General features: G+C 44.6%; 1 protein-coding gene across 8 annotated transcripts in view; it reads left to right on the top strand.

Moving 5' to 3' along the window:
* Positions 1-16226, top strand: part of LOC121550217 (myocyte-specific enhancer factor 2C) — a 103015-nt gene that overhangs the window by 73461 nt on the left and 13328 nt on the right. For 4 of the 8 annotated variants that reach the window (XM_041862371.2, XM_041862372.2, XM_041862369.2 and 1 more), the window contains 2 exons: positions 13197-13340; positions 13467-13604. In XM_041862371.2, the coding sequence (XP_041718305.1) occupies positions 13197-13340; positions 13467-13604 (282 nt within the window). The remainder of the gene's footprint in view (positions 1-13196; positions 13341-13466; positions 13605-16226) is intronic. The other 4 variants (XM_041862376.2, XM_041862375.2, XM_041862374.2 and 1 more) reach the window with 2 other exon arrangements.

Here is a 16226-nt window from a genome sequence, read left to right as displayed (position 1 = left end):
TTTGTTGCCACTATCTATGCTTCTGAAGCATAGATGAGAATTGTACGACGTCTTGCAGGCAGTGGGTTCACAACAACAACGACAAAACAATTATTTACAACCCCGAGAAAATTGGGGGGAAATTATGCCACCACCGAAAAGGGCACTTTGGAGACTGGAAGGGCAAAGGGGCATGTGCTCTGCACAGGTAGAGCCCTGTCTGCCTGATGCTAATCCACTCGGGAGAAGATTGAAATAGAGAGAAGTGGGAGAGAGAAGAGGGAGCAAGTGAAAAGGGAGAGAGAGAGAAGAGGGAGAGAGAGAAAGGGGTTGTGTATGGCTAGATGACACACTTAGGGAAAACTGTCTCAGCTGAGGATGACACTACCACAAATATATGTCCAACCAAAGAGACCAAGACACCAATGTTGTTCCCAGCAACATTCTGTGTTTTTAACCTTTTTGACACCATCAATTCGAGGGAGAGAAAAACTCCTCCAAACTGTAATACCGTGAACAAGCGTTACAGAAAATTGAATCAAGATGGCCACCAAAGTCTAACCAAAGGAAACCAGCTCCTTGCCAATTACTGTGATTGGAGCACAGCAGCCAGGGTAACGAGAGATTAATGATCCAATCCAATGAAAATAGCTGTTCAATTGAAACATGATAGGCCCATCTGTTTCTGAGTATTTTCTAGTTGGATTCTAGTATTCTAGTGGATTCTAGTATTCTTAAACTATGTCTTTAGATTCTCATTTAAATAGTCCTACATGACAGCATCAGATGCTAGACAAAAGTTGGGAAGGTCCACATAATTAAAGATAGACATTAATATTAAATGTATTGAATTAATTAAATTAATGTTAAAAAAACACACCGTGTACACACAGCTAGGCTATCTGGTTGTGTTGTTGTCAGTACGGCCCTCTGAGTCTCCTCTTGGCAGGTCTATAGTGCAGTTTGCCACTGGCTCCAGATAAAAAGCTCCAACACACAGATAGATTTCCTATACTCTCCGGCTGCCAGGGCGGTTTCCTGGACATGTGAGCAGCATTAGTGGAGAAATGGGAAGCCGTGTTGGGAAATGACAGGAGAATGGATCTATCCTTTCCTTTTTTTTACCTCTCCACCAAGAATATTCTTTGAGTTCTCATTAGAGATTTATGACATGGATATGGGGATTCTTAATTTCCAGTGCACATGAAAGACCTTTACTTCTAGTGGGTAGACAGAGCCAAGCCAAATGTGGCTGGCGCTCAGTGCAATCGAACAGCCCCAGTTCAACGACACACACTCTGAGCAGCCTGTGCCAAATCCCCATTCCACAACATGTTTGTTTTTCCTCTGTGAAACAAAGAGCACACGTTTCAGATGGAGCTGGAGGGTATAGATTGAGTACCAGCCTGGAGGGGAGGGTGGGAGTTGGCTTGATAGGGGATGGTAGGAGGTGTGGCCATGACGATGGGCACACACCTGCAGTGACATTGGCATCATAACCTCAGCCTAGCTTAGTGCGCCACGCTCCGTCGCAGTGGCCACGGCCTCACATGGGGCGCCACATGGGCATGTGGCACAGCCCACAGCCAGGAGAGGAGGGAGAGGAGGAGCGTGGCGCACAGATTAACCTAATCTGAGAGTTCACTTCACCCTTTAATCTTAAACAGCAGCAGCCTGCCTGACCACCCTCCCTCCCTCCGCTCCTTTATCTCTCTCTCTCTCTCTCTCTCTCTCTCTCTCTCTCTCTCTCTCTCTCTCTCTCTCTCTCTCTCTCTCTCTCTCTCTCTCTCTCTCTCTCTCTCTCTCTCTCTCTCTCACTCTCACCTAGCAGGAACTTCTGAATGAGAGGGGGAGGGAGGCAGGCTGGTAATTATTTCCAAAGGTCATTCTGTTAATGACTACCTGCTTGGCTAATGAGATTCAGTAAAGCTCCCTCACGATGTTTCGCTGGCGTATGTTTTTGCCCGTGTGCCGAGACGTGTGAGGAGAAGCACAGGTGTGACTGCAGCCCAGCGTCAGTCCATCGGAGGGAGAAAGGGAGGGAGAAGGAGAGAAGAGAGCAGGAGAGAATGGAGGCGGGAGGGCATGAGCGTGAGAGACAAAAAGAGAAATGTACCAACATCCACACACATTTATTACATGCCTCGCACAACATTTCATTTGGCAATGAAACGAGATTTTTTTTCCACATTTATAAATACCAGGGAGACTAATTATCTGCGTTCAGTCTAATTTGCCTCCGAACTTTTCCTTACGACTTAATTAAAGCATTTTTTCTCCATCGTGTTCTTGCACGTCAACAGACTCCGAGCATGTGATATCCTTTTCAAAGTGCCAGTGTGCTCTTGCCTTATTTCTTGTGAAAATATTTTCAAGCATGTGTGCTATTCTATGTACTTATTTGGATTCTAAACAGCGGAGAGAACATTAGCCTTAAGGAGTTTTCTCTGTGGATTGCTGCTCAATGGCTGCTTCTTCTGCCTCACAAAGAGCCCTGCTGTCAACTCCTTCAGTTGCTGTAAACTCCTCCAGTTTAAATGCCTGCACTAATTTACCTCTCCCATTTCTACACATATCAACGTCCAGGAAAAATAAGGAAGTTATGATACGCTGTCTTACAGTTGTCCAGGTTGATGTTGGGCTTGTGTTTGAGGTGCTGTGACAGACAGACAGACAGACAGACAGACAGACAGACAGACAGACAGACAGACAGACAGACAGACAGACAGACAGACAGGGTGTGTCAGCAAGAGGCTGCGGATAGATCAGCCACGCTGCTTGTTTTTCAACCTGAGTTGAGGATTAAAGGGTGGAAGCTGCTTAGACTGTCTAAGTCAATTAACCTTCTGACCTTGCCAAGCTAACAGCACAGGGATAGGCCAAAACAAAGACTGGGGGGATGCCATCTCATCTTTATCTGCCACATATTACATGCTTGTGAAACATCTTCCCAGGGTTTCGCGTCATGAATTCCACCAACTGAGGCATTTCTTTGTACTCTTCCAGTCAGCCCTCCCTAAACCCCCTGTCCCAAGAGCATTTTCGTATGTTTTTTTTCTCTCTTTTTACCCCTCTCCAGTCTCTGTGTTTTCCTCACACTTCCCTGCGATTAAAAACAGCTGCAGAGTTCATGCAGTACCACGTCAACATGTGTGTGTTTCAGATGTCCAAACTGGGAGACCCCCCTATTCTCCCTTCTCCCTCCCTCTCTGTTTTTGGCATTATTTTCCCCAATAAATGCCTCAAAAACCAGTAGAGGTCTAAAAATAGAGTGCAGCGGAGCTAAATATAGTGCTTAGTTGGCGGGGCTGGCTATGAGAGTGGAGAAGAATAGGCATGGAATAGCTGTGTGTGTGTGTGTGTGTATGGGTGGGTGTGTGTGCGCGCAATGCGTCTGGCTGTTCATTCAGTCTCCCTCTCTCACAGGGACGACCGTGAACACTTGCCTCCAGAGACCACATGCACATGACCCGGTGGTCAGAGACCCAGTGGTGCCAATAAACATTTGATCTTCGGGATAAAGGATTTAATTCACAGCTTTTTTCTCTCTCTCTTAGACTCCCTGTCTTTTTCTTCTCATCTCATAGAAATGAAAGGCACAGCTTTCTTGAAGTTTAAAATGTTTTAGGAGCAGCCTTGTTTCAACCCATACAGACTGAAAATAACACACACACTCCTATGCATCAGACATTTAGCAGACACTCTTACCCAGAGCAATTAAGGTTAAGTGCCTTGTTCAAGGGCACATTGACAGATATCTCACCTAGTCAGCTTAAGGATTTGAACTAGCAACCTTTCAGTTACTGGCCCAACACTCTAACTGCTAGGCTACCTGCCGCATTATGTCACACGTAGACAAATCTCTATTATTTGTTTATCAGGTTTTAGGTAGTCAAATGTCCAAGGGGTAGTTAAAGTCCTGTTGGGAGTAAGGCTTAATGACATTTGTCACAAGGGTTGAGAAGGGAACTGATGGCAGCTTCACCTCCATTGGGGCTTGAAAGTCTCAAGTCGTTTTCACACAAGTTAATTGGCAGGTAATCACCCCTAGCAGGAGTTACAAATCTGAGAGATGTCACCCACCCCCACAGCCAAGGCAACCTGCTGGTGGAAACATAATGAGGCCTGCTGCTAAAGATAAGCTGAAACCTCTCCTCACCATGAGTTCACGGCGGTGCACGGTATTGTACAGAGCCATGATCGCGTGGAGCTCCCTTCCATCTTCAATTGCTCAAGCAAACTGCAAAATTACCTTTTAAAAAATGATTAAACAACATCTCATGGAATGGCAGGGACTGTGAGGGGACACACACAAGACAACAATAAAAGTCTCACTTGCTTTTAGCTTCCTCTTTTGGGAGAAGCACAAGACAAAATGGCGGTGTGCGCATGCTGATTACAGTCCTTAGCTCAGCATTTTGTTCCACATCAGACAGACAGACAGCCAGTCCAGAAAAGCAGAACTCCTGACTAGGAACTACAAGTAGCGTTTTGATCATCACAAACATTCTAAGGTCCATACAAGCGGAAGTCTGAGGTACTCACGGCAACAAAAGGCCTTTTAAAATAGACCTTTTGAAATGTGCCAATATTTTGTCCCTGTGGTATAGGGTAGTAGTGCAGTGACAGGTCACTTCTGAGGCCACGCTGCCAAGCGCAGGCTTTTCCACTACACAGCCCAAAAACACTTCACGCCAGTCATTAACATGAAATGATGCCTTATTCTTTTAAACTATTTGTGGAAAACTGTGAATAATGAATATCTATTTTTATAGCTGGTGTTCCCTGCCATGCCCCTCCCATGGTGGCTGTGGACAGGGAGGGTGGGAGGCAGGGAGGGAGGGTGTGGAAACTGAAGGTCACAGCGTAGAGGTCAAGCGGCTGGTCATTGTTACTCAGGGCCCCCACCAGGCCTCCAGGCCTCTTTCCTGTTGTGGCACCAAGCGATAAGCGACACAGAGACAAAAGACGATAACTGAAGATTGGTGGGCCACAGAGGGGACGGGGAGGCAGGGAACAAGCCGACAGGGAGTAGACTCACTCATTACAGCCAGAACCAATCATTCATGACCAGCCCTTGTGTAGCTAGGGGGGGCTATAGTAGGTCCAGTTATTCTCCTAGCGTTACTGGTCAAATACATGTTGTTGGTGGCTCCTGCAGAGTTTTTTTTAAACACTGGGGGCTAGTGGGGGAGGACATTAGAGATTGGGTTATAAGTGACCTCTTTATCCATCTTCACTGTGCTGTCATTGTGCCTTTATAGTGGCTGGCTCATTATGAGTGATTCAATGTGAATAGTCATACTGTCCTCCTGACTGAGGATGCTGCCTCTGCTAACAGTCTGATACAGTCTGATGTTGACATGATTCGGGCCATGAATGCTTCTTCCTTATGGACAGCACAGGCCTCATGTACACTGGCTGAGACTTGTCTCTGAAACACTCCTGTTTCTCTTTGGACTCCATGACTACTCCACCAAAAGCACCGCATCCATGTGCCCTGCCCAGTTTGAATGGGATGAAAATAAATTCAGAGGACACACATGAAAACACACTCTGTCCATTTCGTTTAATTCTTTGCATTTATCCTCCAGTATGGTGGTCCCATACAGCTGTAATTACACACTTTGGAGAGCGATATTACCAAACACACGGGCGGATGGATTCTAACTACCAGCCTTTGATTCCTGATTATAGTGTACCAGGATACCAGGACCAGGGGGCTTCAAAGCAGCCAAATCACTGAGAAGTCATTGATGCATTTTCTTTTTTTAAACGTCGCCTCAACCCCAATGCAGTGGGATGCACAAATTATAACTAAAAAGGATTCTGAATTCAGGGTCCCTTAGATTGCCACACATGCACACGCAGACGCACAGCCACACCACCTATAGCAGTCATCTCTGGGCATATCCTCTCTACATGGTACTGGCATGTTCAGACCACGCTTCATGAAACTGTGGCCTTCCTGTCTTTGGTCTGCCATCTGCTTCCAATAAGCTAAGCCAGGCGGATCCCTCTGATGTTCCCCCACTTGCACAAGTGGCTGAGAGAGAGAGAAACAGAGAGAGAAAGAGAGAAATAGAGAGAGGGGGAGCTAGCAGTCCGAGCACTCTATTGCTGTATCCCACCGCTGGCTGCCACCAACAAAGCATCTGTGAATGTGCCTACAGTGCAGTAATATGACGATGGGACATGAATCCACAGTGGGCCCTTCTCATGGCCCCTGCTATCTTGTTAGCTGTGATGGGAAGGGACATTGTTTCTCCCCATAGCTACTAGTCATTCACAGTGGGCCGCTCTCACCAATCTGCTCCGGTGAAATTGAGCATGGTACTTTGTAATGGTGAGGAAGCTCTGCTCTCTGCCCTGTGGCCTCACCCCACACACTTTCACACACATGGATGAGAGGTGGCCACACACTGGTATGATATAATACCCCTCTGGTAGGACCACCCCGGTGTGTGTGTGTGTGTGTGTGTGTGCGCGTGCGTGCGTGTGCGTGTGCCATATTGGCTCCAGACAATGACACTCTATAGGCTCAGTCAGCAACGTGACCAATAAGAAGTTGTTTATCTCACATAACAATCCCTCATTATTGTCACTTTCTTCCACACACCAAACATGATTAACCATAAGTTACCCTGTTATTAAACCCTTTAATGTGCTTGTTTGGCCAACTCTTTTTCCACCAGCAAGTGCTGAATTTGACCACAAAAATACAAGGAGACATAAAGTGCATTCGGAAAGTATTCAGACCCCTTTACTTTTTCCACATTTTGTTACGTTACAGCCGTATTCTAAAATTGATTAAATTGTTTTTTTTTTCCTCATCAATGTATACACATAACTCCATAATGACAAAGCAAAAACAGGTTTTTAGACATTTTTGCGAATAAAGTAAAAATATAAACGGAAATATCACTTTTACATAAGTATTCAGACCCTTTACTCAAGTCTTCTTGGGTATGACGCTACAAGCTTGGCACACCTGTATTTGGGGAGTTTCTCCCATTCTTCTCTGCAGATCATCTCAAGCTCTGCCAGGTTGGATGGGGAGCATTGCTGCACAGCTATTTTCAGGTCTCTCCAGAGATTTTCGATCAGGTTCAAGTCAGGGCTCTGGCTGGGCCACTCAAAGACATTCAGAGACTTGTCTCGAAGCCACTTCGCCCCAGTCTGAGGTCCTGAGCGCTCTGGAGTAGGTTTTCATCAAGGATCTCTCTGTACTTTGCTCCGTTCATCTTTCCCTCGATCTTGACTAGTCTCCTAGTCCCTGCCGCTGAAAAACATCCCAACAGCATGATGTTGCCACCACCATGCTTCACCGTAGGGATGGTGCCAGGTTTCCTCCAGACCTGATACTTGGCATTCAGGCCAAAGAGTTCAATCTTGGTTTCATCAGACCAGAGAATCTTGTTTCACATGGTCTGGGAGTCCTTTAGGGGCTTTTTGGCAAACTCCAAGCGGGCTGTCATGTGCCTTTTACTGAGGAGTGGCTTCCGTCTGGCCACTCTACTATAAAGGCCTGATTGGTTGAGTGCTGCAGAGATGGTTGATCCTCTGGAAGGTTCTCCCATCTCCACAGATGAACTCTGGACCATTGGGTTCTTGGTCACTTCCATGACCAAGGCCCTTCTCCCCCGATTGCTCAGTTTGGCCGGGCGGCCAGCTCTAGGAAGAGTCTAGGTGGTTCCAAACATCTTCCATTTAAGAATGATGGAGGCCACTGTGTCCTTGGGGACCTTCAATGCTGCAGAAATGTTTTGATACCTTTCCCCAGATCTTTGCCTCGACACAATCCTGTCTCGGAGCTCTACGGACAATTCCTTCAACCTCATGGCTTAGTTCTTGCTCGGACATGCACTGTCAACTGTGGGACCTTATATAGGGTGTGTGCCTTTCCAAATCATGTCTAATCATTTGAGTTTACCACAGGTGGGCTCAAATCAAGTTGTCAAGGATGATCAATGGAAACAGGATGCACCTGAGCTCAATTTCGAGTCTCATAGCAAAGGGTCTGAATACTTATGTAAATAAGGTATTTATGTTTTTATGTTTAATACATTTGCAAACATTTCTAAAAACCTGTTTGCGCTTTGTCATTATGGGGTATTGTGTGTAGATTGATGAGGGGAAAAAAATATTTTATCAATTTTAGAATAAGGCTGTAACGTAACAAAATTTGGAAAAAGTGAAGGGATCTGAATACTTTCCGAATGCACTGTATTTACAAGAAAAGTCTCTTTCTTTCAGTTTTCACTGATCTTTACTTGCTAAGGCCATAGTCATTGTCCATAATTTGGTATGCTCTGTATGCCCTGCTATGCTCTGCTCTCACCCAAAGTCTATGCAATCTGCTCACAGAGTTTTTGTTGGTCGGCTCAGTTAATGTCGTTGGACTTTGAGGACCTTGCGAAACATCATCCGATAATCTGTCACCAGTGGTCATAAACACATTATTGAATGTACGCCTTAGCCGTCAGACCCCACGGCCAAGATAACCCAGGGATGAGGCCGCTGGAATGATCACCAGTTAAACACTCCCAAAATACGAGCCAAAGCCCCCACCTGAGCAAGGGTTGTCTCCAACAAGCAAACAGGAGGAGAGGCAGAGGGGAAGTGAGAGAGAGAGAAAGAGAGAGTGACAGAGAGAGAGACAGAGAGACCGAGAGCTAGAGAGTGTGAGGTGGTCAGGGTGGCAGAGTTCCCAACAGACGGACAATGGTATGGCATGGACTCTAGCGTCAGCTGTCACTCATGCTGTGTCAAATATAAACCCAAATACCCTCAAGTCTACCCCTTGAAATACCCTCCCAAAATCACCCTGATTACAAAGTAGCATGTTCCAACAAATATGATTATGCATTACATAAGTGTGAAATGCACCTTCAAGAACACTGAACTGAAATGTAAAGCCTAGTGTAAAAGCATATATTCCCATCCCATCCCAGCTCAGGGTGTGAGGTGTGAGGTGGGGTGTGGCTGTGAAGGGTACAGATGAAGAGGGTATGTAGGACACAGTGTCTACACTCCTCCTGCTGCACACAGGCCCCCTGACAGGCCGAGCTATGAGGGAACGTCATGAGGAAGGAGTTTAATTAGGAGCAAGCCTCCAAAAGGGAGAGACAGGGACACAGAGCCAAGCAGCCTAGCAGTCTTTCCTCTCTCGCTTTCTTTCTCCATCGCTCTCTCTCTCTTTCAATCCCTCCTTTCCTCCTGTCTTGCTTCCTCTTTTTCTCATCTCTCTCTCTCTCTCTAGCTCTCTCTCTCTCACTTCAAAGTGTGTCCAGGATAGCCCATTTTCTGCTTTGTTAGATTGATCTCCCCATCAATAAAGCTTTGGACTGTGGATCATGGAGCTTTTAGCTCCAACTGCTATTAAGATGTCAGCATCTTGATCTTCGTGCCGAGGCTTTTTCTTTCTCACAATTATTATTTTGATGTAAGTGAGAATATGTGGGAATAACACTGCATAAATGTGAGCATTTGACGTGAGTGAAGTGTTTTATCAGGATGTTTGCATTATCTACATATCCCCTGAACAGTTATTTATTTTCCTGCCATTTCTTGACATGGTGCATTTATCTTCCTTTCTATATCGACTATGACTACATTAGCGGGAACATTTTTATATTTTTCTATCGTTTTTAGAAACACTGGCCACTGATTTCCTCGCTTTTGAGATGATGTCAGTGGATCTAAAACAGCAGGCTACGATTGGAGCAGCAGTGGATGATGGAGTAGACTGGGTAAGAGAGGCAGGGAACTAAGGAGAGAGCAATGGGGCACAATGACAGAGGGGAAGAGAGGGAAGCAGGGAGTGGAGACACTTCCAGAGAGAGAGAGAGAAGGGCCTTCTATGGCCATGTCATGGCTGTGTTGCCTCTGATTGGCTGCTGGGCTGGATGGCAGCGCTTGGCAACAGGTGTGATGTCCCTGACAGGTGGGCATGTCTGGGATGAGTGGCATAGCGACCTTGCGCGGCGCATTTAAACTGCTGAGCTCCGGCGGAAAGCTAAGCCAGGGCCACATGCCTCAAAGTCATGTAACACTCCCACCCTCCATCCCACTGCCTCATCAACACCCCCAGGCAGGCCCACCGCCCCATCTCAGTTACCCCATATGGGTCTCACCCTTCCCCCAGTCCCCCCCCACGGCGCTCACCCGCTCTTCCTAGAAAGGAAGTATCATCCACTGCATTATAACCCAGTGGAAGCCAGCCCGTAGAGGTGAAGCTACATACTGTGCCAATCCCTGGGTAAAAACAAGAGAGATTGCCTAAAATACCAGATTATGTCGACAAGAGGCCTATACTTCAGTTAATGTCAGTTTGATACTATACTACATAACTACACTAAAGACCAGAGAGAGAGAGAGAGAGAGCGAGAGAGAGAGAGAGAGAGAGAGAGAGAGAGAGAGAGAGAGAGAGAGAGAGAGAGAGAGAGAGAGAGAGAGAGAGAGAGAGAGAGAGAGAGAGAGAGAGACAGGCTAGTGAATCTTGACACTGTACCTCACCATGAGACACCTCCGGCATCAAACAGCCATCTCACAGACGAAGACCTCAGTTCACTAAAACCACACTTTAAAAATAGCTTTATTCTCCTACCATCAGAAATGACTGGGGTGTTATTTGTTTTATAAACAGGCAGCTCGCTCTCAGTCACTTCAATCAATTTACAGTAGTGCTCTTCTCTGCTTGAGACGACAAGCAGAGTGTCACACAAATGAGGAGAATAAGACAGTGAGATTAACTTATTTTAGCATCTCTCTCCCATTATCTCACTCTCTCTATTTGTCTCTAGCACTGAGACACACACACACATACGATCACCATCAAATCTAGGCTGCATTAAAGATAATGTAATTACAGTGGTGGGTGTGATAGGGTGGCCCAGATGAAAGCAGTGTGAAGTGCCGTCGTCTGCGCAGACAGGAGCGGGTCTCTGATACTCCTCCTGTAGACGAATCTCCTTTTATTAAAGCCAGCCTCTGTGGAGGAGAGAGAGAGGGAGGGAGGTGGGTCTTTGATGGAAGCTCTAACTATCAGTTGCTACACCTTTCATTTCACTACTTCACTCACTGTAAATCTAATCTACACTATATGGGACACATATCTGCACTCAACACTGCAGTGTGCGTATGGACACACACACAAACACTATCTTTCTCACCCTCTTACATCAGGCAGATCGCTCAAGAGTAGGGTTGCAAAGGGAGGGTATATTACTGGAAACTTTAGAAGTTTACCAGTAAACTACCAGAATGTTGGTGTCTTTCAAGGATTTTATGTAACCTATCACAAGACATCTAGTGGTCGTTTTGGGTACTTCAGATTATCACAGGTGTCTGTAATAGTCTCTGGCCCTCTGTGTGGCCTTATCACATTTAGAATATATGAAATAATTGAATAAGATGATTTTAAAATAAAATATAGAATGACAAAGCTGTAAAACATTATACGAAATATAAACCATCAACTTAGTGAATACTATTGGCGTTTCAGCATGAAATGTCCTTTATAGATTTGTTTTACAAACTTGTATTTATTTTACTATGTCAATATGTATTTGTTGTCAATGTTTTGGCATCAAACTGGTAGCAGTTGTGAAGAAAGTCAATAGTTAGAAGAGTTGCAGAGTTAATTGAAAATATGCCATTGCTGATTAGATGCTTTGTTCATTAATTAGGCTATTTTCTTGAACCATATGGTCTATCTACTAGAAACTAATGGACAATATGGACACAGATATAATAAATTAATGCTATACTGTATATGAATAATAAAATAAAATATGTGTGGACACTCGTTTTACTTATTTTTTGTTTTAACCCTACCCCAAACCTTAACCCTTACATTAACTAATCGGAATGAGTGCCTAAACATAATGTTTTAACCCTATCCAAAACTTGGATCAGAAGGTTGTGTGTTCGATCCCAGTGGTGGACACTAGTTTCTTTTTCCAAAACCTTAACCCTTAACTTTCAAAATGTGACGTTTGGAGCAACTTTGACATTTGATGTTTGGAGAAACGTGGATAAACGTCTAATTCTTTAGTGAGACTATGAGAGCTTGTTGCTTACATACCTTAACACACAAATTAAAACACACATACTGTAGCTACACAAAAACAACACTTGCAGAAAAACTATGTTATATAGAATTGATTCCTGTATCACTACCACTTTAGTGAGATACTGTATATCTTGATCTACCGAGGGAAAGAAAGGCAGCTCTTCTCTTCCCTTTCAACCTTCGGTGGCAGTGAGAGAGAGCGAGAGAGCGAGAGAGGGGAGAGGGGGGAGGGGGAGTGGGGGGGAGTGGTGGGGGGGACACTGTACTGTGGCCACAGAAACAGGACCAGGTGGCCATCAGGTGGCCAAGAGAGAAATTGCTGCCTGTATACACAGTCTGTCAAAGACACACTCTTACACTACCACAGACCTGCTACACACAAACACAACATACACATACACACACATCTGTAGCCATCACAGTCCCCATTCCGGCCTCCTCAGCTGCCAATGTCAGAAATATGTTTCATTTCCATGTTCTTGACTGACTGTGTCTCTGTGTAATTGCAATGTTGGTCGTCCCCATGGCGCCGCATTTGAGAGAAGAGTCTGGGGATTTTATGTTTTGTTAGTGAACGTTATTAAATCATTTATGTTCTCCTGAGTGTTTAGCTACATGTTAACTTGTTCAAAAGGATAGCACTATATCCCCACCCCACCCCACTCCATCCAATCCCACATTGATGGACATGGGAATAGATCCTGTCAAAGTACTTTATGCCATACCAAGGACCACATCCCATTTAGCCCATTAGTACCCACTTTAACCTCTATGACACTTTAGACTCACTCACTCACTCACTCACTCACTCACTCACTCACTCACTCACTCACTCACTCACTCACTCACTCACTCACTCACTCACTCACTCACTCACTCACTCACTCACTCACTCACTCACTCACTCACACACACACACACACACACACACACACACACACACACACACACACACACACACACACACACACACACACACACACACACACACTTTGTTATATATCTCATTAATTCCTTTGGTCAGTTGAGTCCATTCTCAGAATCCATTCTTACAAGGGACCAACCCACATTCCTCCCCTGCTCTACTCTGGGTCCTGTTCCCCTTCCCTTCAACAATGTTGTGCGACTGCTCTGTTTGCAGACGTTGAGAAAGAAGGGTCTAAACGGCTGTGACAGCCCTGACCCCGACGCAGACGACTCGGTCGGCCACAGCCCCGAGTCTGAGGACAAGTACAGGAAAATAAACGAAGACATTGATCTGATGATCAGCAGACAGAGACTGTGTGTAAGTACCGCCCGGCACTCCCTGAGCTTTCTCCTCACCCATCTCTCTCTTTCTTTTCTTTCTGTCTCTCTTTTTCCATCCGTCTGTCTGCTGTCCATCTGTGGGGGTTTTGGTGGGACCCGGCAGGCATTAAGCAAGAAGGAGAACAAAGGTGGTGAGAGCCCGGAGCTCGAGTCTGCTCTTACCCTCACCCCACGCACTGAGGAGAAATACAAACAGATAAACGAGGAGTTTGATCATATGATCAAAACTCATAAGATACCTGTAAGTAATGGACATACACAGTGTGCAGTCTCAGCTGGCTCAATAACAGACGCTGAGTAACATGCATTCAAATTAACCCACCTATTAACCCAGCATTGTGTGGCACTGCACTGCACGTCTGGAGAAAAAAACACAAGATAAGACTTCCTCACGCTTTGAAGCACCTATATTTACCTGTATTCATAGCAGCTAACTCATCTAAGCGTCATTACTTTAGTGATTTAGTTCAACTATAGTGCATGCTTCGCCTCTCACACTCTTTAACCTCTGGCTCCCTCTGTGACATCACACCTTTAACCCATTACCCATGATCCCTTGCCTGGCTCTCAGGGTAGGTGTGGTTTGCATGCGGTTCCCCACAGATGCTAAGGCTCGAAAAACACAGGCACATAGGCACACACGCACACGTGCGCAAATTCACACCCTACTGTATTCCCTCATTACATTTTTACTCACTGTAAAAAATTTAAAATAAAATAAAAATCTAGTTGATTCAGCTAATTATTATTAAGTAACTGGTTCCACAGACTTTTTTTGTTTACTCAACTTTTGGTCAAAGTGTTCCCTGAACACAAAAAAAATGGTTGGCCCAAACTTGACTCCAACTTGAGAAAACGTTGGCAGAAATTCCGTCAACTTAAAATGATGTGTTTGCTCAACTTGTCTCATACATTCATTCAACTACAAATTATTATTTGGGCATCTTACCTCAAAAAAAGACTGTGGAACTAGTTACACAAACAGTGCTTTTAACATACAATGTTTTCAATGTACATACATTGCATTGTGCATGTTCGTTTGTACAGTAGTTATTATTTATATTTCACCTGGGATTTGAACTCACAACCTCTTCTTCATGGCATTCCGATCTTCCTGTTACGCCACCATGTTTGTGTCAATTATCAGTTAATTATCAGTTATTCTCTCATCATTGCTTTGTTTTACTTGAGCAATTTTTGGTGTGGCATAATACTCTGTTTTAATGTTACTCCTTAAACACTATGATAAATAAAATAGTTTTCCTGGAGTGTACTTTTAACAGAGCTGAGATTTACTTTGAAGAGCAAAGTGTAGCAATACAGATGAAATCAGTTATTGACACAGACATGGAGTCGTAGCAGGAATATTGGAATGCTGTGAACCAATACGTTTTGAGTTTAAATCCCAGGTGAGGACATTTATACATGAGTATAAATGAACATGCACAACGTAATCATGTGTGTCAAATATGTACGTTGAAAACATTGTATTAATTGTTAAAAGCACTGTGTGGGTGTAACTAGTTCCACAGACTTTTTTTTAGGTAAAATGCCCAAATATAAATTTCTAGTTGATTGAACATATGCGACAATTTGAACAAACATATAATTTTAAGTTGACATCATTTTTGCCTATGTTTTCTCAAGTTGTCATTCAATGACCACTTAGTTGTGACTCTAGAGATGGATCAGTGTCGACCACAACTTCAACTGCACAGAGTAATCAAAGGTCTTAGCAGTTAGTCAGTCCCAAACGACCACAAAATGAATGCCACTCTCAATGGAAGCCAAGTGTGCTCCGCTCTCCATACAAATGCCCATATTGGAATGGTTAGCATTATAGCCATGGAGAAAGAGATAATTCCACAGTAGATCATCGAAAGGGAACAGTAGCCTCTGGCAGAGTACAGTAGAGAAAGAAAGTGATAAAAAGAGAAAGAAAGAAGAACAGTCATACAAAAAAGGTCAAAGACCAGATAATATCACAACTAAAAGGGACTTTTACTTGTCACCCAGGATTGAGAAAAAAAGTGTATGTGGAATGTGGACTGTCTCTTCCCACAGTGGCATCTCTAATGGGTCAACCACCATCTACAACGTGAATATACTTGTCTCTCTTTGTCCCCATCGTTGACTCTCTGTGCCTGTTTCACCCTTTGATTAACAGTGTGACATCCTAATATAGCGACTTCCAGGGAAAAGAACAGGAAATCTCAGAAAACACAACAACAACTTTTCACTGTGTGGTCACTGCATTCTCATTCCAATAAACAGATCCCTTTGAAGCAGATATGGAAGCAAAGGCATTCTGGGATACCACAAACAGCCATGCTTGAGCTGAGATCAGTAGTTGTGGTTAGAGGCCGGGGTGGGGGTGAGGTTGGGTTAGGGTTAGGGTTTGGGTGGGGAGAGCAGTGGCAGTAAGGGTGTCTGCACACAACAAGTGGCAGTTCAGTATGTGGTCATGACGTCTGCCTAGCACAGGGCCTCTGGATCGCAGGGGAGGATGAGTGAAAACAGGAAGGATGGCACCACTGAAATGACAGCTTGGAGAGGGGGCCCACTGTACGTACACCCACACACACACAAACACACACACACACACACAAACTGGCCCCCAAGCTTACTCAACCGCAATGCAAAAGGGGTTGAGGAATGGAACAAACGTTCCAAGATGAAAGACATTATGAACATCTTTAAACATGAAATAGAATAGGAGGTGCTCACTTTTGAGCTATTAAAGAAATCAACCAGACAACCATGACTGTTGGCTGCATAGGGCTTCAGCAAAAGCACAAAAAAAAGTGTGTGAGAGAGGGAGAGACAGCAATGAAAAAGAAGTGAATGTCAAGGATTATGGACC

The sequence above is a fragment of the Coregonus clupeaformis genome, chromosome 18 (genome assembly GCF_020615455.1).
Source record: "Coregonus clupeaformis isolate EN_2021a chromosome 18, ASM2061545v1, whole genome shotgun sequence".
Taxonomy (NCBI): Eukaryota; Metazoa; Chordata; class Actinopteri; order Salmoniformes; family Salmonidae; genus Coregonus; species Coregonus clupeaformis.
The sequence above is the reverse complement of the archived record's forward strand: the minus strand, read 5'-3'. Positions and strand labels throughout refer to the sequence as shown.